Source organism: Camarhynchus parvulus, chromosome 3 (assembly GCF_901933205.1).
Source record: "Camarhynchus parvulus chromosome 3, STF_HiC, whole genome shotgun sequence".
In the NCBI taxonomy this organism is placed as follows: domain Eukaryota; kingdom Metazoa; phylum Chordata; class Aves; order Passeriformes; family Thraupidae; genus Camarhynchus; species Camarhynchus parvulus.
Window position 1 is genome coordinate 23948433 of NC_044573.1, and position 22789 is coordinate 23971221.

Consider the following 22789-nt stretch of genomic DNA (forward strand, 5'->3'; position numbering starts at 1 on the left):
TCAATGGCCATTAATAATCCAGTACAAATGAATTATGAATAGGTAAGGACTACAGAGCACAACAAATTTCAAAATAGTAGAGATGTCTGGAAAAGTGATGTTTCTGTTTCCTACTGGACGTGATGTAATCCTTCTTGGTCATGAATTTAAGTACACCCATTTCCAGAGAAGATGCTTATCTATTCAAGTGTATTCCTCTGTTATAAAATTTTGGAAGGGATTGAAAAACTTTTCAGTGTTTTTTCCATGCTGCATTGGTTTTGGGAAAAGAGCAGGGCAATTGTGTTGAAGCTGGTGAACCCTTCACTGTGCTTTACTTTTACTCTTTTTTGTCCTATTAATTGTACTCTGGAGAGACTATATATCAGAACAGTTCTAAAAACTGAGCTAAAAGAGTGAGGGTTTTTCCTGTCTATATTTTTTTTCTCAAACCAAAACATGTCCTACCTTTTAAAGAGAGAAGGAAAAGGTTTTTAAGTAACTTGAGTTCCTGAGGTTCCTGTGTTTTGAACCTCTCCAGACCTCTCTGCTGACAGCTCGGATGGCTCAGACCTCAAGTGAATATTCTGCAGTCAGTGTGCAGTAATTGTTCATTGCACTTAAAGAAAGGTAGAAATAAAAGTAAGTATTCTTCTTAGTGAGAAGTTGTTACAGCAATGTCTGCTCTACTCTGCATCTAAAGCACAACTGAATGTGGAAAAGAAAATTTCTTACTCCCCAGTGAGTAAGTAGAAACTGTCAGGAAAACCAGGAAATATGGTATTCCTTGCATTAAAAACAGTATGAGATGATACATTTGATACAGCTGTAGTAAAGCAATGCTGCTGAGAGCCAATGTAAAATGCTACTGCAATAAATACTTACTCTGAAATGAAGTCCTCTTTTTCTGTCTGATTACAGTTATATTGTGACATAAAAAGTTAAAGCATGACCTGTAGTCATCAGAATGTGAGAGGTACCACAGCAAATTTGTGTTACTGCCTTAGTTGCTCTGATGTAAAAGAACTTTTGTCTTACCAAGTTGAAGTTTTTGCACTTCTAAAGTTGCATTTTTAGGTGTTGAAATAATGTAAGACATTAAATTTGATCTTGTCTCTGAAGAATCAGATTTTTGCTGAAGCCAGCAGGGTATAGAGTGTGCTCTGCTCAAAAAAAACAAAGTCCAGTTTTTCTGAGGACATTACAAGAATTTTTCTTCTGTATTTAAATGCAATGATAGCTGCCTGGTTTTTGTTTCAGATTCTTGTTCATAAAAATAAAAACCCAGAAAATATTTTAAGCATCTGTGTGATGAGGGGAGAGGGAGAGCATCCTCTCTTTTAACTATAAAATAAATTTCCTTTTATTCTGTGCATAGTTGCCTAGCTTAATCTTTCATTATTAATTTACTGATTTCCATAAGTAACTGTTTACTTCAAAATTATACCTTCTAAGACATGATGTATTCAGAGGTTATATAGCTTGTGTGTGCCATATATGACAAACAGGGACTATAAACATTGCAGTATTTTGGCCCAGAGGCTTTGGCAAGTCAGCTGTCATCTTTTAGGAGGGCTGTTTCTTTTGGGGTTTTTTGGTGGGTTTGTTTCCCTTGCACAGAAAAGTGATTGCAGCATTACATTTTCAGCATTTTCACACAAAACACAAAATTTTCAGCATTACAACTATTGTAGGTGTTTGTGAAAAGTTTGGTAGCAAATCCAGAAGTTCCAAAGTTATACTTGTGTTGAGTACTTGGTTATTTTCTTGTACATGATCTGTTGTTTGAACATCTTTCATTTTTAATAGCCATTGGGTTTTTAAATGAAATTCTATACCCAAAGTGGTTGTGAACCTGCATGCTATTATCAACATTTGCAACTTCATGCTGTATAGAGATTTTGGGTATTAATTTTTGCATTCATCTCACATTTCTATGAATAAGTAAACCAGCCCCAAGCCTTGATGCTTATTAAAGGTATAATGCTAATCCCTTTGGAAATAGGAATACCTCAGGTGTGGCAAAAGAGAATCAATACCTGATTTAAACTTAAGGTAATTCTAAACTTGTTTTCAATGACGTGTTGTATAATTAGGTCAATGCAAAATATATGGAACCAACTAATATGGGTTATTGCCAGTCATCTGAGCATAGCTGATTTATTCTAGTGATTTCTTTCTCCTTGTAGAGAGCTTCTTTTGCTCTGCTTTCAATTGATTTTTTTTTGTTTTGTTTAAAGATACAACTGAAAAACCCTAAAACTGTTAATTTAAGGCAAAAGGAATCTTTTCCTTCTAGAAACAGTGGAGGAAAACATAAGAAATCCTAAATTGAAATCCACTTAGGAATTTACGTTAATCCGATTAAACATTTCTTCAGCCATAGTACAAGTGTTCACTGTTAATTTTTACACTTTTAATTACTGTGAGTGTTATGGATTTTATTTCAAAGATGAATGTCCTTTCAGACCTGAGTTTCTTTTCAGAATTTTTAGTGGCTCTTAATGAATAAATGTTTGACCAATTATACAGCAGTGCAAACTGGGCAACTTATAGGCAGAACCTTAGCTGGAATTTAGGATCTGGGTCCCATTTCTGAATTTGTACAGGATTCCTCTCTTGTCTTACAGTGCATCTCAGTGCATCTTACATGCATCTCAGTGTCCTTGTGCTTCTCTTGGAGCCAATGAGGACAGGAGATGTACTCTTGATAATAAAAATGCTATATTGAGTTGCCAATTTAATTTAAGGTGTTTTTGGGATGGTATCCAGACTTCATTGGGCTCATAGCTGCCACTAGAGAAGATATCATGTGTACGGTGATCCTATACAGTGATTTCCTTGATTTCCCTGCCACAGCAAAGCCTTATGCCAGGTGTACCTTGTTTTGAAAGACCTGATTTGCAGTTGTAACTCGCTGCTGCTCCTCCCAGAAGATTTGACAGGGACAAAGACATGTAGCTGCTTTGTGAAGGGATCACCTGTGTTCCTTGGAAGTTGGAGGTGTCTCAGTTGTCCACTGTGAAATGAATGCAGATGGGAAATTCATGCCCCTGCCAGGTGAGTTTTGATAAGCAGCACTTTGCAAGCAGCAGAGAAATCAGCAAGGGGCAGGTGAAGCTGCACAACAACCAGTCTTTATGTAAAGTTCTCCTTGTTGAAGACCTTGGAAGGATTGCCTTTGGTCTCCGAGGGTGCATTCACTCTGCAGCTTGGACACCACCTGTTTGACAGGTGAGACTCTTCCCAGAGATAACCCCTTGATCACTTAAATATTTGTGTTCTCTAAGGGACGTAAGTTTGCTTGAATCAGAGCTCCCTTTGTTTTCAGAGGTTTTTCTTCCAAGTACACTCAAAGTTTTTTCTCCTGATGTCTTTTGAGCATGGAACAGTTTTGTCACAGAGGAACAAGAAATCTCAGTGAATGTGCTCGGACTGAGGTGAAGAACTTGGGAGAAAGGAGTCACTCATCACAGAGGAAGATTTGTCCACAATGCAAACTCCTGCTGCTCAGGTGCTGCTGAGATGTGGCCCTGCCATGCAGACCCTTAACACCAGGGGCTGTGTTGCAAACTCAGAGCACAGCTCATTAGTGATGTATAGAGTCAAAACCAAAGCAGAGGAACTGATTGCACACGGTGGTGTTGTGAGGAAATTACTGAAGCTTTTTGCAAGAAGAGTTTTAAATGAGAAGGACTTCTGTGGTAGCACAGGGAGTCTTCTTGAGGCTTTCATAACCTTCCTGGCATAACTGTGTTCTAGGAGGGAAAATTTGAGTTCATCATCATCATAAAAAAAAAAGCATTTAATGACTACTTTGTATGAAAGTTCATTTTGCTCTTGGTGCTGATATTAGTGTGACAGTGGCATTTTGAATGCTTATTTTCATATGCATCGGTGAATATATTTTTTGAGAGGAACTAATGAACTGATTTCCTGGTCAAGAGCTTCAATTGTTTTTATTAACTTGAAATTAATGTGGTCCCTAGCACAGACTGGAGAACAATGGTCTTATTTTCTCTTGTCCTTCTGTGAAATGTAATTAATTTCTTCAAGTAACTTGAAAGGGCTGGGGTAGAAAGGAAATAAAAGAGAAAATTCTAACCAATTTGATGCAATAGAAATTAGATGATATTGTAAGCCTTGTGTCATTTTCTATAATGTTATCTCTTGCCTGGAGTGAGGGTTAGGGGCTAATAAAAGTAGAAAAAACAGAAGTTCAGAATTAGTTGAAATATCTGGCTCTGCCAGGGGAGAAAGTGTTGTGAAAAGACAAGTACTTTTTCCATCAGGCTTTACTGTTTTTCAGAGTTTATGCCACAGGAAAGACACTTTTTGTACCTTGTACATTTTCTGAATGTTTTTTGCCTGCACTTCTTATCTTGACTAAAGGAAACATTCAATAGTGTACTAGAAAGGAGCCTGGGAAAAGAGCTGAATCATTACATGAATACCTTAAACCCATTATTGAGTAGGGAAGCACAACAAAAATATACCATTGGAGCCCTTGAATGCTCCTCTGTAGTACATGGCACAGGAAATTGCCAGATACAAATATTGAATGGGAAATCTGATGTGTGGCAATGTTTTCCATGCATGACTCCTTACTCTCTTTTTGAGCACCACCCACTGTGTACAAGAAGAGATCAGCAGTTGAAAACTTTCATGAATTTCTAACTTCATACCACCTATGTACTTTATCCTGAATTTATTCTAAATAACATCTGAATTACTTCTAGCAGCATATCTTTTAGGTATTTTTCCCCATCAGAGCCAATGTGAAAAAATATGTGAAGGCTAAACTGCAGTCTAGACACTGATTGAAAAAAAGTAAATATTTTTAAAGGGCTACAAAGATAGATTAATGATCCTATGTGCAACAATTAAATTCACTCTAAATCCTCTTTGTTTTTAAGACAAAGGAAAACAGTTTAGCTCTAAGAAAGATTTATATGTGACTCACTCAAATATGATGTCTTGTTTCTCCTCTTCTTGTTTGGTTTTGTTACATCAGATCTAAGGAATCACAGAGGAGATGGCTCAGTTACTCACAGCAGCTTAATGGATAGATGGAAATTTTCTGTCCAATGCATAAAATTTGTCCTACTTGTTTATATTTTCTGGCTATTTTATGTTTTTATGACATGATTTAAGAGATCAGTTCTGTGCTCTGTTCTGCTGGTTTTGTGGGTGCTACCAGTCCCTTCCTTACTCATGACTGTAGTGCTGATCCCCTAATTGGGGCTACTCCCACGGATGTGCAGCACTGGGTGCATTTGAGGAATGTTACAAAAATGCTATCAGTAATGTAGAATACCGGTGTTATTTCACCAAGAAAATAGTACTTCTTCCTAAGAAAACATGATGTTGAATCCATGTGAGATAAAGCAAGCAAATTTTCGTCTTTGTATAATGTCTTCTCTCGTAACTGGTTCTGTCCGATTGTTGTTAGTCCTGCTGCTAATTGATTATGTGGGAAACAAGATTAAGATTTCCAAGATTAACGTTTTCGTCATGGTGTATTCTTCCAAAACATTAGCTACAGATGATACAGAAAACATTTTCACTCTCTCCTCATGTGTAAGAAGGCAGCTTCTCTTGTTAGATCTGAGTACTTGCTCTCATTGCACAATTACTCCGGGTAAAGGTTGAGTGAAAAATCAATGCATCATTTTCAGTTTGATGTTATCAGCTGTGAAATGAATGCAGATGTATTGCAGGTAGCTCTAACTAGATAAAGACCAGTGAGTAAACCAAAGAACCATGGCATCAACATGGTGATATAACCCTTCATTTTCCTGCTTCTGTTCAGGTTAACGGCAGGACCAAACCACTTATTCAGTGATTTCTATTTAAAAACAAAAACAGGCAGAGTAAGGACCTGCAAAGTGAGAAGTATGCATTTTTTGAAATTAGTTTAATGCCATAGTTGGATGAAAAAATGGGTCTTATGTCTCATTGCTTGGGACTTAAGTTTTCTTGCTCAGAAAATGTTAATTCTCTCCTAAAATCAATGGGTTTCTGTTTCTGAATTGCTTAGTTCATAGCATTGACTCATGCCTCAATATCTTTTTTTATAAAATGGCATTAGCAATAGTTAATTCAGTTTTTAAACAGCTTTAAAACCTATGCATAAAACATGTCAATGGGCACAGGTTGGTTGTTGTCTTGCCCCCAGGTGCTGATTGAGGCAGATGAGCTGGGTTTTGAGATGTATGTAGGCTGCTGTTTGCAGCAGAATTCGTTAATGGAATTATGCTCATTCTCAGACAAACACCTTTCCCTTTTATTATGATTTCAGCATGCTGCTCCCCACATCCATATGACTAATGGGAAGGCCTTGCAAGCCAGTGCAAGTGCCATTAAGACAAGCACCATTCCAGTGATCAAGAGACAGAGACAAAATTGGCTTGATGCTTCAGATGATGGTTTCTTTATAGCTACAGAAGAGACCAGGTAAGAAAAAATGAAATCTTAGCAGGGAATGAGGCTTCACTGCATACATGTTACTGATCCACTATTTCAACAACAGTTTTTGACATTATTATCTGAGGTTGCATTACAGCAAAGAGCCATGCTTGGCACATGCCAAACTTTGCATCTTCTATCTACTAATATTATCAGCATTTCATTAATAACACTTAGTGCTACTTCTCTGTGGCAAAGATTAGAACTTTTAAATTTCATTTATTTTAGTTCGTATACAATGAGGTTTAGGGCACCTCTGACCATCCAGCAAAATATAAATGCATCTACAGTGTAGGTTATCCTCTGGAATTTTCAGAACTTGAAAAATAATGTACAGCAGAGAAATATACAGCTCATAGCATCTTTTCCAGGCTAGAAGTTGATTTCCTTTAAAAGAAACTGAGATGATAATCTCCTTCAACCTTTCATTTACAGATTAATTGGTAAAATTTAACAAGCTTTTGCTTTCCCCAAAAGTGATTGATATCATGGAAGAGTCAGTATTTTTCTGGAGGTTCCTCTATTCTGTTCTTGTCTTCCCCTCTCTGGCCCTTCCTTGATTTAATTCAGACTAAGACAAGAAGTTACAGTCTGTTGTTGTTGTTGTTGTTTGTTTGTTTTTTTTTTTTTAAGGGCCTGTTATTTAAAAATCTTTAATATCTTGCTTAATTACAGCAAGTAACATCAGACTGTTCCTCACTTCTGTGATTATTTCACAAGCCTAGAAAATCTGGTAGTTGAAGAAAAATGTAACTAATATGAAGAGAGAAGAGAAAGAACATATGCAAATATAAACATGGAAAATGTGCACATTTAATCCCATTAATGGCAATTCAGCTAGGAAAGTTAACATACTAGCACATGATAATCTGGTGGTTATTTCAACATAATTCATTATGGCACTTTTTGTTTTTTTTTATGAGGAATGCAACAATTCAGAGAGAGTGGTAAGAGGCTGCTGAGCTAATGAGCTCTTAGGCTTCTGATTTCAGGCCAGATGGCCTTTTGAGTTGTTTGATACAAAGACTTTAGTAATATCAGACTAATCCCTAGCAATTGGATCCTGAAACTGAGACTGATTACCTTTTGAAGTTTTAGAATTTTCAATTTAATTTTTTCCCAGTCTTATAGACAAGTGCCTGTCAAAGGATGAGAAGAGTCTTACATGGGCAGTGATCTCTCCACTGATCTGGGACGCAGCCCAGACAACTTACCTGGACTAGATATTTAAATTGCAGGTGGTTGAAGTGTAGTGGGATGAGTCCTGGCTTTGCAAATCACTCATCTGTGATAGCTCTGCTTGTTCTCATCCTAGGAAATCCCCCTCCCCACTCCCAGGGCTGCAGACCCCATACCCAGACCAGGGAGAAAGCAGAGCTGTTTCTGGCTCTGCAGCCAGGCTGAGGCACAAAAAAGGATCCTAGTCCTCAGGGGTCGGTGCCTGCTCCTCTTCTCCAAATAATGAACAGCTTAAAGTAACGCTTGAAACCTCCTGGTATGGGGAACACAGGGAAGTTGGACCTCACTGACACTCCTCAACAAGGAGGTGCCTGAACATGTACTGTTGCATCACTCTGGCAGGTGCAGGAGCAGCACAGCAGGGAATGCTTTTTATCCTTTGAAACTCTATTTCACATGAGATCTGTTCCTTGTCTTTCACAGAGGTTGTCCATTTTTTTTCTTTTGTTTTTTGGCACTTTCTTTTGTTTTTTTGGCACTTTTCATACCATCTCCATTGACTCCTTCCCTCAATGTGCCTCCTTTATATTTTTTTTCTTTTGATTCCTTTCACCTTTACCTTTAAGATTATTTCGAGCTGGGCTAGCTTGTTCTCCTCTGGGCTCTGAAAGTCTCCAGCCTTTAGAGCTCCAAGTGGAAAGCCCTGTCTGGTTCTGCTGCTAGGAGTGCCCCAATGTCCAAGAGAACAATTAAATGTTCTTTGAGGGCAGCTGGAGACAGACACCAGTCCCTGCCAGGCAGCCTCTCCTGTGACAAGAGATAACAGCCCAGCACTACCAGGACAAAGTTGAAAAGCCAAGTTGAATGCAATATAATTGTAATGGGAAGAGATGACCATGCTAATCAAACCCAAGATGCACATTGGGTTGAGAATTGAGAATTCTCAATTTTATTATTTATCAGTAGATAAGATAAATATCTATTGTTATCTATAAACATTATTATTATAATAACATTATTATCTATAAATATCTATCTAAGGTAAATATATATTATCTATTTATCTATTTAGAAATATCTATTTATTACATATTTATTTATCACTCCATTTTAGAAGAAATTTTATTACTATTAATTTTAATAATCACCCTTTCCTCTCTGAATTAAAGCAGCAGTAAAGCTAACTCTTTTGCATCTAACTGCTCACATATTTGAGATATTTGTAGCCATGGATGTGAAATATTAAGAGCAGTGAAAATAACTATGGAAATTATATATCATCTAAGCTTTCCATGGTAACCCTTGGAGTTACCCTAGAATTTTAGGGCAGTGCCTTCTCTCTTACCCTCAGGCCACAGTTCAACAATGCCTGCAGGTGTTCTTAAAAATTAGTGTGAGCTTATGTATTATGGAAACACAAGGACTGGAGTTTACATCTGAAGTTGAAGTTATTTTTGGGTGCTAATCTGTCTTTATGAGTGGAACAGGAATGTATTTTCTATCAGTTGTAATGCACATCCTCATACATTTCAGCTTTGTTTTTAAGCTGTAACTATTTGGAAGCTATTTCCTCCCCCATTGTTTATCAGTTTCTGCACATCTGGGGAGAAATGGCAGCAGAACTCCCATTTGTGTTTCCCTCTTTCCCAGCCCAATGCCTCTGCAGAGCTGGCTGCACACTAACACGGTGCTGAGCCCCAGTCCTTACAGCCCATGGCCACTCTGGGGGACTGACAGAGTTTTTCCATCTGTCTGCATGCTAGAGCCTTGAAGGGATCACCCTCATGAGTTTTGTTATGTCTGTATGTGGATGTCCTTCTGAATACTGTCAGCATGCTCTGTGAATTTTGTCAATGAATACAGAGGCCCCCGGTTCTGCTGTTTCATCTCTAGTGACAACCTGCACTCTTCATTCCAAACCCTCCCTGATGCCTGTGTGAGACCAGCTCCCATGGGATTTCCCTGCCCCTGATCAGACACAGGCAGGGATTAATCTAGGCAGAAAACCACATGGCAGTTTGAGAACACTTGCCTTTTGACATTACATCGTCATTTTATTGACCTTTACTGGATTTAATATTTTTGTATTTTTCTTTATTTGTATTCTTTTCAAATGAAAAAGAACTTCTCTCCCTACTGTGAAATTACTTCCTCAAGATTTTATTCTGAAGTGCAAATCTGTTTACACTATTCATTGAAAAAAATCACTCTTTAAAGAGCCTCATGTTTATCACTGCTCACCAGAAGAGTGTCCTTACTTTTTTAAAATATCCTTAGATATTAGTTGCTGGCATTCTCCTAGTACTATGTGCATGCTTTAGGATAAGCCAGAAGTCTCTTAATTATAAAGCATTTTTTGTACATTTCTTTGTACAAAATCAGCTTTGCTATAAGGAAGTCTTTTGGGTGATGTGCGTTCTATTGTAGGCCCAATAGAGCTCAACAGAGAAAATTACCACATTGTGAGGAAGTAAATTCTTTATACAGAATTGCTGTTCTGGGAGTTAGTAATTGAAAAAAAATGGTCATTATGGTCTTCAGAACCTGAGTAAATTGTAATATATTGGCTTAATAGATCTTGAGTTATATATGATATAAACATAACCTTTGAGTCAAATTAATAATATTACTGTTGAACCATTCAATGTCAAGGGGAATATATCGGTTGACAAAAACTTTTCTCACCAATTCTAGGTATGCAGTGTGCCTCTATTTCCTATACACACGCTCTGTCCCTAACAGAGTGCATGTGCATGCCAATGATCACACTTGTGTAGGGACAGCTAAAACACTGGCTGGTAAATGAATTAATTTTTTTTTCAGCATTTGCATTATAAGAAATGTGTGGAAATGTTTGGCTGCCTGCGCTATAGCAGCGGATTCTATGTGCTTTCCCTTCATGGGCCAAAAAGCATATTTGCATATAGATCTGCAGTTGAATGACTCAATGCTTGTTTCCTTTCAGTGCTGAAGCAGTTAGAAACCTTCTCACGGTAAGTGCAACTCCATTGGGAATGAGTTAACTGCAACTGCTAAAATTAGAACGTGATCTTTAGCTGGTACCAGCAGACATGGCTTCCCTTTTTTGCTGATAAAATGATTTGAGAGGCATCCCTGTGGCAGCATTATATAGGCAATTTTCTTATCCCTCACTTCATGTTCTGTCTCCAAAAGGCAAAATCTTCCCTTGATTTGTTGAGGTGCTATGTAAGGATATCACAACTGCTGTGATAATTACCTGGTACCACTCATTTTTATTTATGCATGTCTCATAGCGCACACAAAAAAAGCTTAAAATCCAAAGTTGCATGTCGAGAAAGAAGAGAATGTGAGGCTGACAACCAGCTTCTGCAGAATGTTGAGTCTTGCTCTGCTGTCAGTGGTCTGCTTCTCATGCAGAAGTGGGGGAGAGCCATGCTGGTGCTCATCACCCTTCGTGCTCCTGCACGTGCTGCTGGCCCTCTCTGCAATGCAGATTTATCTGTGGAAAACCCAACCTGTGCCTTGAAACACAAACTGAAAAGCTGCTGGAACCAAAGCCCAAGTTAAGAGTTGTGGGTGACCTGCCCCTGCCCCCTCTCTCCCACGTGTGTTTTAATCCAGGCTTAGGCAAGGTCATGCGCAGTGCTTGAGTTGCAGCACGTTGCCAGGAGAAAAGGGAAAACTGGAGGAGTAAGGCTTTGGTGCCTGGGGTCTGATACACACTGCAGAGCTGCAGGTCTACATCTGAGCCAGAGTCCCAGTGCTAACTGTTCTGCTCCTTCTTCCTCTTCACACGTGCGATTCCTATCACACAAGTGTCCATGGGTATGCTTACTCTTTCCAGTTGGCCCCAGCTGTGCAAAAAAATTGTGTGCCAAAACAAAAAAAGGTATTTTTAACCTTTGTTTTTTGTTAAGATGAGGCACTTTGATTTGAATTGGGATCCTGGTTTTGAACTACACCACACTTGGATCCTGGGCATAGTGTATTTTCATTCCTTACCTGCATGGCACCATGGCCTTTAGACCCCAGTCCTGAACCAGCTGCAAGGAGATGCCTGGCTGCACTCTTGGAGCATCAGCTGCAAGCCTGACAATGTGATGCACCAGCTCTCTAACAAAAAGCCATATGAGCCTCTAAGGATGTAATTTTCCATCTCCTTTACTTCTGTTGTATTATATAGTTGTCATGCATCTTGAAAAGCAGGGATTACAGAATATATCCCTTAGAATTCTGTTTAATCCCTGCTGATAGGATTGCAAATATCTTATTGATTGGCCGTGTCTGAGTCCAGGTGAACTGACAGCTCTCTCCAGTCTCTGTGACAATACTGTGTGTGAAGAATTCAGGGAGAAATTGTCTTTGCTACAGCTTAGGAGCCATCCTACTTTGTTAACTTCCATTCAAAGCTGTTACATGCTCATGAGAGAGCATAATCGTTTCTATGAGATGTTATTTTTATCTTATTTCATGTGGTCTATTCATGAATACTGTGCACTGTTCACGTCTTAAAACCATACTTTTCTGAGTCCCAGCTGAGGTACTGTGATATAGAATCACAAGCAGCAGTATAGAAACTAGATCATAATCTCTTACCATTCATTTTTCATTGAACAGGTTTCATGGATATAAAGACATTTTTTTTCTTTCAGTATTTACCTACATGATTTGTTCCTGTTGGACTCTGTATTTACCTACTAAATGACAGTAGCACTATTGCAATAATGCAAATGTTTGTTTTTAAAAGCAAGTTCATTCCATGGAACTAAAACAACTAATTTGAAGAATGTGAATATTTTTTTAACTTAAGGAATCATGATTATATACAAGGAAAACATGTTCACAAAAACCCCTCAGAGCTCAGTGTAAGTTGTGCCATTGGATAGAGCTCGGAGATTTGAAAAACACATACTGTTATGGGGTTTGCTTTATCAGTCTTCAGAGCAAATGAAATACAATCCAATTCTGGTTTGGAGCTGTGGATTAATCTTCTCACCATTCAAATGGAGTTTCAAGGGCACTGCAATAAGCTGCTTGCCCTGTTTGAAGCCACACGGCAGTGGAAGGATGTTGCGGTGTTTGGAGTGCTTGCCTAAGACCTAGAAAACCATGATCCAGTTCTCTGCTTCCTCACAGACCTCCCATGACACGTCAATCAGGTCTTTTAAGTCTGTATGTATCTCCAAGCATTTATGTACCTAACTCCTCAGACACAATATTAAGAAGGTACTTAAGTGCTTGCTTGAAGATTTGGAGGCAAAGAACAGGTCACACCTGTTCTGAACAATCAGATGAAGCCACCTCATTGTTCCAGAGCACTGCTCCACACAGAGCAGGTCAGAGGCCTTAGAGGGGCTCTTCTTTCAAAGAAAACGCTTTACCTTTATTGGTAATGAAGTCTCATGGAAATACCACCCACAGGAATCCAGAAGCTGTTGGCTGAAACTGGATGATTTGTTAGTTTCAGAGCTGTCTGCACTGATTAGCAGGTGAAAATTAATTAGCACAGAGCTTTGGTGATGACCGCAAGGAGGCTGAGGCTAGGAACAGATGGCTGTAAATGACCTAGTTACTGCTGCCTGAAAAGTCACACCTTTGGCTCTTGTGAAATGATCCTGCCCTGTTGTGAGCAGAAATTCAAATATGCTGCCTCTCCAGGGGGGCTTAGATACCAAAGTTTGCTTTCTAATTGCATCTTAGGTCAGAGCTTGAATGTGGCTAATTCACATGGCTCAGCTAAAAAACAAAGGCACGTTTAGAGGGTCACTCAGCCGCTTGCAATCTCCTCCACTGCCGTTGACAAATGTTCTCTCACATTCATACAGTAGGTGCAGAAATAGCAAGAAAATTTTATCTTTGGGAAGGGAAATACAATTTCCAAAATAAGCTTTTTTGTAAAATTTTCTTGTCTTGGGAAACTTGGGAGGGAAAGAAAACCTCAACAACTTATATGAAATACAGGGATGATAAATGCATTAAGGATTGCCTTAAACATAAATGTTGGTGGAGAAGCTCCTATAAAAGCACTTGACTTTTCCAAAAATCCTTTTTTCTTTGCTGGACCTTCCAGACCCAATTCAGCAAAGCCCTTAAATCCAATCCTGAACTCAGTCCATCAGCTAGAGTACATCACGTAGTCCCCAATACACCCTGTACGTCTGAGGTTAGATTGGGATGCCATGCATCTTTAACCTGTTATTTTAACCTGTTTTCTTATGGTTCTTGACAAATTTAGAGTTTCCTGGAGTATGGTTGGCAAGGTTTCAAAAGGTTTTTTTCAGGAGCTGTTTTTTGTGTTTGCACAGAGGATTTGATGTAGCTGAACCCAATCCTCTTTATCGAACGTTTTAACTGAAAGTCTTAGGGCTTAGCTTTTTGTTAGCTTGCTGCCTAGCTTTTTCCTAAATCCACATACCCAGTGGGAATGTGTCATCTTGTAATATTTGGCTGCCTTCTATAGTGGGAGTTAAAACCAATTTGGTTTTGAACAAGAAGAAATTTTTCTATAAATAAGCATCTTTGTATGGGAAGCCAATTTCTCTGGCAAAGCTCTGGCAAACAATCAGAGCAAAATAAAAATGCAAACTTGTTAGACCAACATGCTTAATATCAAAGTAAAGATAGAGATAACATTAATTATACAATTGTTACCTATAGTGAGGCTAGAGTAACATTAGCTTAGGGCTAAAATTAGTCCACTCCCACCATTCCTATGCATAAACTCTGTTAGATTCTCACATTAGATCTTAGATATTGATGATTGTAATCCTCAAATACTGTTCAATATCACTGTTCAGATATATTTTTCGCTTTTTATGATTCCTGTGCTATGTGAGCAATAACTCGTAGAAGCTGGACACAGAGTTAAGAATTATTTCATCTAAAGGCAGAGAAATACACAGCAATAATGTACATGTAGGCAGGGAAATAATGTAAGCCCTGTGGTGAACACATTGTTGCTAAAGTTAAATAGCAAAAAAGATTATAAAATTGTACTGTGGTGAGTATGTTCAAAAATATGGTGTCAGTGATCCTCACAGTCTTAAAATTCACACAGAACTGCCCACTAAATTTAATTTCTAAGTTGCCCTCTATCAGAGTCTTCATTTCAAATTACAGATAGAGGATTTAATTCTGAATTAGTCCATATTTCATTGTATGTATTTAATCATTCATTCTCAATACTTTCCCTGACAATTTCGGGTTTTTTTTAAACTCATGACCCTCTGGCATAAATGTAGGTAAGGCTGTGGAAAAACAAGTGTTAGTTGGTCTCTTTTTGTGAAAAAAGCTTGCATAAGTAACTACATAGGCATTTTAAATATAAAATACCAGGGAGAACATATTGACTGTGACTGTGAAAGTCAATCACAGAGATAACTAACAGCTCTTGTCAAACATCTAAGGAGATTTGACTGTCTGTTTTTGTAACTTGTGCTATGAGTAGAGGCTAAAACATTTACTTGACAAAATACTATTCAAGTATTTTTCTTGTGAAGAAAATACAGATCCAAACTTTAAAATTCTGAGGTTGCCTCTTGTTGTGAGACACCAGACAAATAATTTAATTCAGCCTTTCTCTAGCTCTGCCATTTTGTCTGTAAGCTTGAGTGATATTGGTGTACACCTACTCTTTAGGATGCTGTGCAGTTTTTAATTAGCCAGTCCAACAAGAACTATGAGATACTGAGGTGAAAAGTGCTGGCCATGAATGTGGAGAGCTAGATGAATGGCAGAAAATGAACTTGAATAGACCTTTTGTCGCACAAATATTTTTTAAAAATTTAAAAAATCTTCAACCTTTGACATGAAAGTGACCTTAGAGATCAGCATCAAATCATTCTGTGGCAAAGCTTTCCACTGTTGATGCCACACTACAGATTTCTAATCCATATTCTGCACTGGAGCTTCTGTGTGTAGAGAAATGCTGATTATGCAAGAGGTTGATGGTGTGAAGAAAAGCCCCAGGGGATGGGCTTGTGAGGGAAATTTGGCTCTCCAACTATTTCTGGTAAGACTGAATAATACTTATTTTTCAGCCCTTGCTTAATAGCAAGTATCCAGGATGCCAAGAACCTCCTCCAAATATACCCTATTGGTACATATGTTATTCCAGGAAAAGTGCATGCATAATTGATAAAATGAAAGCATATTGTCAATCTTTTTGAGCCTCAGGTAGTATTATAAGCTGTAATATTGTAAATCACAGTGTTCAGGCTAAAAACTTCATTAAATAAGCAAGGTAAGAAAAGAAAGACAGAAAAATACTAATAATATTGTATAAATATAATATCACTTTTTTTTTCTATGAAAAATATAATAGGGAGTTTTCTGTTATCTTGGACTTAAATAAGCATATTTATTTGACACAATATTTTTGAAAGTTTTCCATGCAGTATTTAATGTTGCTGGGGAAGTGGCACTTAATGCTTGTAGCTCAAGGCCAGAAACAGAAGTTGTATGTTCTGTACCTTTTTGTCATCTTAGAGTCTGGGATAATGCTGGAATTGTGAATTAATGTGCAAGGTGTTTTGGGAGTAGTTGAGAACAACATTGTGTTCCACTGTAGCCAGCTCGCTCTGGTGCTCCTTCTCTTTAGGTTCTTGCTTGTCTCAGGAAAAATTATTTGCTGCCAGGTGGGTAAATTTTTCATCTCATAGCAGGTGATGTTTAATCAATATACAGAATGGCCGTCCTGCTACAGAAAAAATAGATGGTTTTGAAAATTCCTCTTGGTGGAGTAGGAATTCATCTTCACCCTGCTGATATAGTTAGGAAAAATAAAGGATTTGCCTTGAATTCTGCTGGTGTTTGTGCCTGTGAGCTGTGGAAGGATTTCAGGCTCCCTGGATTCCCAGAGTGTATTGACACATCTGCAGTGATCTTGTGTGTTCCCTCCCAGGGAGGAGAGGTTAAGCAACTCTTTATTGGATAAAGCAGACTTCCTGCCTTGCAGGCTCTGCAGGGTAAGGTAACTAAGGGGAGGCTAATGAATTTCAGATAAAGCGCAGAGCAGCTGTCCTGTAGCTCAGGTTTCAAGTCTCTTGTAGTCTGAGCCATTGTTTTGTTTGAAGGAGTATGAATAATTTACTTTTTTACCCATTCCATCAAGCTTCCTTTGCTAGGACGTAGTTCTATTCCACTCTAAAAAGCTGGATACTGGTGAAATGCCATGAATTCAAAGAGAGGCTTTTCTCCCTTCCTTGAGGGAAGGACTGTTTGAGAAACACTGCTCTGCCATCATCACTGCTGTGTGTGAGGTGCTGTCCCTGCTGAGTTTTGTGAGCTCAAAACACAGGGCAAGTGCATGTTCACTCTGTGGTGTCCATCATTCCTACCAAATAGATCAAGGGGTTTTAAAACTCTTTCTACCCCTGGTAGGGCCTCTGTGCTGCTGGCTTTTGTGAGAAGTCAGCCTTGCACCCAAACTGATGTGTCGCCCTTGTTGTCTCAGCAGTAGGTAACCTTAGCCTCTTGGTGCTAGTACCAAGCTAATACCAAGCTCACAGATGAACTGTGAGGACAATCTCACTGCTGATTGTTGGGATGGAGATTTATTCATCATGTGATGACCAGTGTGTGACAGCATCTCTTCATAATGTTTCTTAGGGGTTAGAAGTTTTTTCAGTTCCAATATTCAACTGAAAAATGAATAGTGGTGGTGAGAGTAGGACTTTATGTTTCTTTAATTCCCTCTCTACCAAACCACTTTAGAATATTAATGAAATATTTTCAGGGGAAATGAAAATATGGAAAAATCTATTGAACTAGTCGATTATTCCAAAAGCCATGGAAGCTGTTTGCAATTAAACTGTATAGAAATAATTTCCACAGTAGATATTTCAGTAGTAGATCAACCCGTTGTTCTAGGCACTCTAGAAATCCACATAAAGAGATGGTTTCTGCTCCAAGGTGATTTTGATTGAAATCAGCAGCAGGTAGAAAGAGACAGAGGTGGCTTGTGCCATACAGTAGGTCAGGCATGGCACAGGCATAGAAGTCTGTGCTTTAAACCCTTGACATGGGATTTCTCCTCCCAGTAAAGAAAATACTTTAACCCCATTATTAATGACCTTCTGTATATACATAGTAGCTATAAGCTGTTGCTTTGAAACACAAAATCAGAGAAGCCCTCAAGGTGATGCAGTACTTGAAAAAATACATTATCTTAAGCTGCTTAGGAAGATCTGATGCTATAATTTGTAACTGATTTGTCTAAAAGTTATTGTTCATAGAGAACAGTCTTGCTTCATAAATATTGATAAAATATTGGAAGATAAACACTAGCAAAGGAAAACATTTCCTTGCTAGGAGGAGAAAAATAAGATAAGCTCTTAAAACATTTAAATAATGTTGACGTGTCTACAGCAGCGCCTCTTTAATCTCATAAAGGTTATATCACTCTATTTGCCATCTGTATGGGTTTTATAATGCAGCTATGTGGCTCATGGCAACAGCCTTCCAATAGTCCCATGCTTATTAAAGTCTTCCCTTTTGTTTTTATAAATTAACATTTCCTAAGGCCCTTATTTTTAAAAGGTGTATCAGTGTCAACCCACTTCTGCCTTCCAAAACTATTTTTAACTCATTTCTGTCATGTTGAGGTTCGATTAAAACTTTAAGGCAATATGGGAAGGGTTCATCCTGAAAGTGTTGAGGGGGAAAACAAAATCTAAAGCAGCAAGCCAAAGAGTTAAATAAAATACTTGTCATTTGCACACAGGTAGAAATATAGGAAGTGCTGTGAGTCCTTCAGTCAGTAACATAACAGGTTTCTAAGGATGTGCCTACAGCTTCATCCCAGTTTAATTCTCTTTCAGCAAGCAGCACTGCACACATTATGGCATTTCACTATGTTTAAACCTGTTGAAATGAAAAAAAAGCCTATCAGCTTTCTAGGCTAGTACCCCCTCGTGTAATTTAATTCACTGAATAGTTAAAATATACCTCTGGATAAAAGAAGCCCTCAGAGAAATAAGTGATTATTTAATCTAATAACCACCAAGGAATTCTGGTTATTCTTTTAAATAGTTGTTTTTTCTAAGTGATCTTGAATTTGCACCAAAAATTTACATTGCACAAAATTTGTATTATCCTGGAGCAGCAGCAACCTCACAATCATTTCTCTAGAATCTGTTTTTTTCCTTATTTTCTTTCTGAATGGATCTGTGGTTAGACTGATTGCAAGTTTCACGCATAATTTGTGCCAGAACACAAAATTCTGCCAGTGTTGGCAGTATTTATGCATCTAGCACATTTATGTTGCTGTTTACACTTGGAAAGTCATAGCAGAATACTTCACCCCAATGGAGAGATTATATGGAATTTCCACTATGATTGTGCAGGAAATCAGTTTTCTTATGCCTGCTGCTGACCTGGGGGTGTTCCTTGTGCTACCAGCAATTGGATAACAATACATTTCCACAGCATCAGTCCTTACATATGAGGATGTTGCTCAAATGGTATCAGTCTAAGAAAGACTCAGGCAAAAATATCGAACTCATTTAGAGAGAGTGAGGAAAACAAAACAGTGCCATGAGGTTCAGACTCTGGAGCCAGGTCTGTATAAGATCATTAGTGTATTTTTAGTGGAAACAGAGCACCAAAAGCAATTTTGGACCTTGGTATTTAAGAAGAGTTATGGACATCTCACAAGTGCATGTATGTTGAAAACAATTCCTCTTCCTAGGAAAATGTTTCTTTCAGAACAAGGTTTGTCATCTGCTGAAATATCAGCAGGCATTTGCATGCAATTAATTTCTTTCACTGTATAACTTCTTGCATAACTTGTATTTATTTAATATTGCTTCTTAAGTCCTGTTGGTACAGTTGATAAGACCAAAGTCAGTGTAGTCATCACAACTCTGAGTCCAGTGCAGAGGAGGCAACATGGGTGCACAACAGTTTATATATAGCACAGTAACAGTCTGTATCAACAAACTTAAAGCAGGCAATGCCTTCCAGCCCTACTAGAAAAGGCTTGAAAACACATTCTTGACTAATACAAGCTGGAGGCCTCTGTTTATTCGATTCAAGTTTAAAAACTGATGCTGTTCTAGTGTGTGGCAGAATTAGAGAAGGGAACTTTGAGTCAGCTTTTGCAAATGTGAAATTTTGCTCCCAGTTATCCTATTCCTGAGAAATCTGGACAGAATAGATTATATAGGATTGTGCTTCACTTCAGCAGATGGTGAGTTACATGGAACACACTTGGATCCTGAGAAAGGGTTGGTTAATTATAATGACTCGCCCGATTAAATTTAGGCATGGCAGAAATGCCCTGTACAGCCCAACCATTATTTCTGCCCATGAGCTTCCAGTCTGTGCATGAAACTTGAACAGAACCATCAGGTTTTCATCTAGACCTTTAGTAAGACTTATGTACATTTCCATATTTCCCTGACTATGTGCCAAGGGTCTTGTGTACCTTTATCTGCAGTTACAAATTGAAGTGTCATACAGACATAAAAAATGTGTATTATTCCTACATTACAGCAGTGCATCACATTTAAAAATTAGCACATTGGGCTTTATATACTGATTCCCTATGAAATATTTAGCTCATTCTCATACCTTTGGTCTCAAGAAGGCTAAAAATTCAAAACAAAGGCTTTAAAATACTTTTGATTTTGCATTTCAAGCCTGTAATGCATCATGCTTCAAGACCTAGTACAAAAGTCAAAGAAAAAACCAGGGAAAATGGCAATTAATCTGTCCTAACAACTGCAAGGATGTTACTAACTATACAGATATTAAAGCCATTTATTGCCATTGCCAGATAAAAGCTTTATGTAATTAAAACATATGGCTGGTATTAACTGAAAGAGGGACAGGAAATTGAGCATTAAAATTGACTCTGCCCTTAGTTCAGTGTATCTTTGGGGGAGGGCAAAGTGCTATGAGTGAAAGGGTGACAACAATTTTATCTTTGAATATCCTGTCTTTTGTCAGCTATTATTGCAACCTGCATGTGTTAAAAGTGTTAAAAAGACTCTGAAGAATTATGAAACCCAATGAATGCATCTCAAAAGGCTAGACTGTATTTAGATGCTAAATTCTTCAGTGTAAAGAATCCAGTCTGTCCACCTTCTATAATTTTTGCAGTAAAAAGAACAGTTTTGGCTTTTAGAGAAATGATTGTTTAAATATAACATGTAATGTAGTCAGTGGAAATTTCCATTCTTCCAATTTTATTTCTGAAAGGCTGTATCCCAGAAAACTAATTTCTGGAAGCATTTTCACAATCCTGTTTAAGCAGAAGTGCTGGATTGCCTTTTAAGTGTGCCTACCAGATTAGTTTTTTCTGACAGAGTATGTAGAGCTAGTTTCATTTATACTCCGTGAGGAGTTTACTCTGTTTGTGGCTTGCTTGATATAATAATGTGATGACCTTTTTGTTCTGCCTTTCTTTGTGTTGGTTTTGAACCAGTGTTTAATGGGAATACCTGTATCTTTTACTTTACTGTCCATACAAAATAATGACAAATTGTAATCTCAAATCCTTTACTGTCCTTACATGCTGTGTCAGCTGCAAATTACTTTCATAAGCAGGAACCTCTAGGCAGTTTATAAAGTTGCCTTAATAAAAATTCAGAAGGGTAAACAAAGATCTGATATTATTTGAACCTTGGGCTTCTCAAATGATTAATGACCACATTTCTTCTGTAAATAAATATAAAGTTTTGCAAACAAATACTTCTGTAAGGTTTTGTGGAGATGGTCCCCCTTAGTGATCAGTGTGGGTAATAGCTATTGTCTATTGACATGAATTCATAAAGCCTGGCTGTCTAATTATTTTAGATAGACACATTTCTGCCAGTCTGAGATTACATTTCTATGCTTTTACCATTCTGGAAGGTATGCTATATCTTTGCAATCAATTAAATATCTTTTTCTGCCTAATTTAGGATGACCATATAAAGTGAATACTCAAGCAATAAGGTTTTTTTTTCTCAATGGGATTGTGTGAAAAGCTGAAACTGAACTTTCTGGTGATTCCTTTTATTTTCTTCTGTTTTGCTTATTGCTGAATGGTGCTAATTTGGTTTTCCAGGACATGAAGACATCCTTCTTTCAAAAGGGAATACATCTCTGAAGCTTTAAAATATATTAACCAAAATAGATGTATTTTTCAGGCTCCCTTTAACCTCTAATAGCAGAGTATATTCTTCTGCTTTTTGCATGTTTGGTTTTTTTTTACCTTGTGTTCTCTTCTGTGGCCCAGTTAACATGGAAGCTTACATCCCTGGGGAGCACTTAACCTGTAACTAACTAGTAACAAACTAGTGTTTGAAATTTAATACCAATTGCTATTTTAGAATTCCATAGAATTTATTTACAGCTGATCATGTATTTTCAACATGTTGCCACCATTTTTCAGTTTCAGAGGTAACAGCCCACTTAGATGAAAGGGAAAAACCACTCCTTGAGTTACCATCTCAGATCCTTGATGCAGGTAGGCACCTCATCACCCTGTAGTTTGTAGGTCACATTTTCAAGTCAAAAAGTCTGAATTAGAAAGCCTGGTCTCATTATTAGAGGCCTCAGTTTGCTTTAAGTCATTTCCATAAGCTCAAAATCCCTATAATTTGTAAAACTAGCGAAACAAAGGCTGCCATTCTTCAGTAAATTAAGAAAATAGGTCATTTTCCAGCAGCATCTAATGTTCAGGTCTCTGCCAATGAAGATGGTTCTTGGCATACTCTGTGTGTACCTTTTCTAATACCATACCCTGGATACCCTCAGCATTGTGATTATCGACTTATACTAGTAAAGAGACAGAGCAGTTGAAACATAGCAAGCAGCATGGCCACCTGGAGTTAATATGTTTCATTTATCAGCTGAAAGTCAAAAATGAAAATGAATTTACTGCACTTGAATGGCCCTAGTAAAAATGCCCAGAGCTCTGGGTCATGTTTCATCTGTGGAAGTGGTACAGTGTAAATAACAACAATTGCTCCCACTTTTACAGAGGTAGCACATTCATTGAGTGCTAACACAGTCCTTTCTTCTGTGGTCCTTCATTCCAGTATCGATACCACAAGTGAGGATTCACTACCTGGGCATTCTGGCCCAAGATTTCATGTAATTAAATATTATTCTTCAAGTATTATCTAACACCAATTCACTTTTCGATGAACCATTATCAGACAACTCTGAATCATCAGTTGCTGGACAGGGC

At 37.9% G+C, this 22789-nt stretch overlaps 1 protein-coding gene across 3 annotated transcripts in view; it reads left to right on the plus strand.

The window, feature by feature from the left end:
- Nucleotides 1-22789, plus strand: part of MTA3 (metastasis associated 1 family member 3) — a 139892-nt gene that overhangs the window by 112734 nt on the left and 4369 nt on the right. For 2 of the 3 annotated variants that reach the window (XM_030946551.1, XM_030946550.1), the window contains exon 18: nucleotides 6281-6435. In XM_030946551.1, the coding sequence (XP_030802411.1) occupies nucleotides 6281-6435 (155 nt within the window). Of the gene's footprint in view, nucleotides 1-6280; nucleotides 6436-10591; nucleotides 10620-22789 lie in introns of all 3 variants that reach the window. The other variant, XM_030946552.1, reaches the window with a different exon arrangement.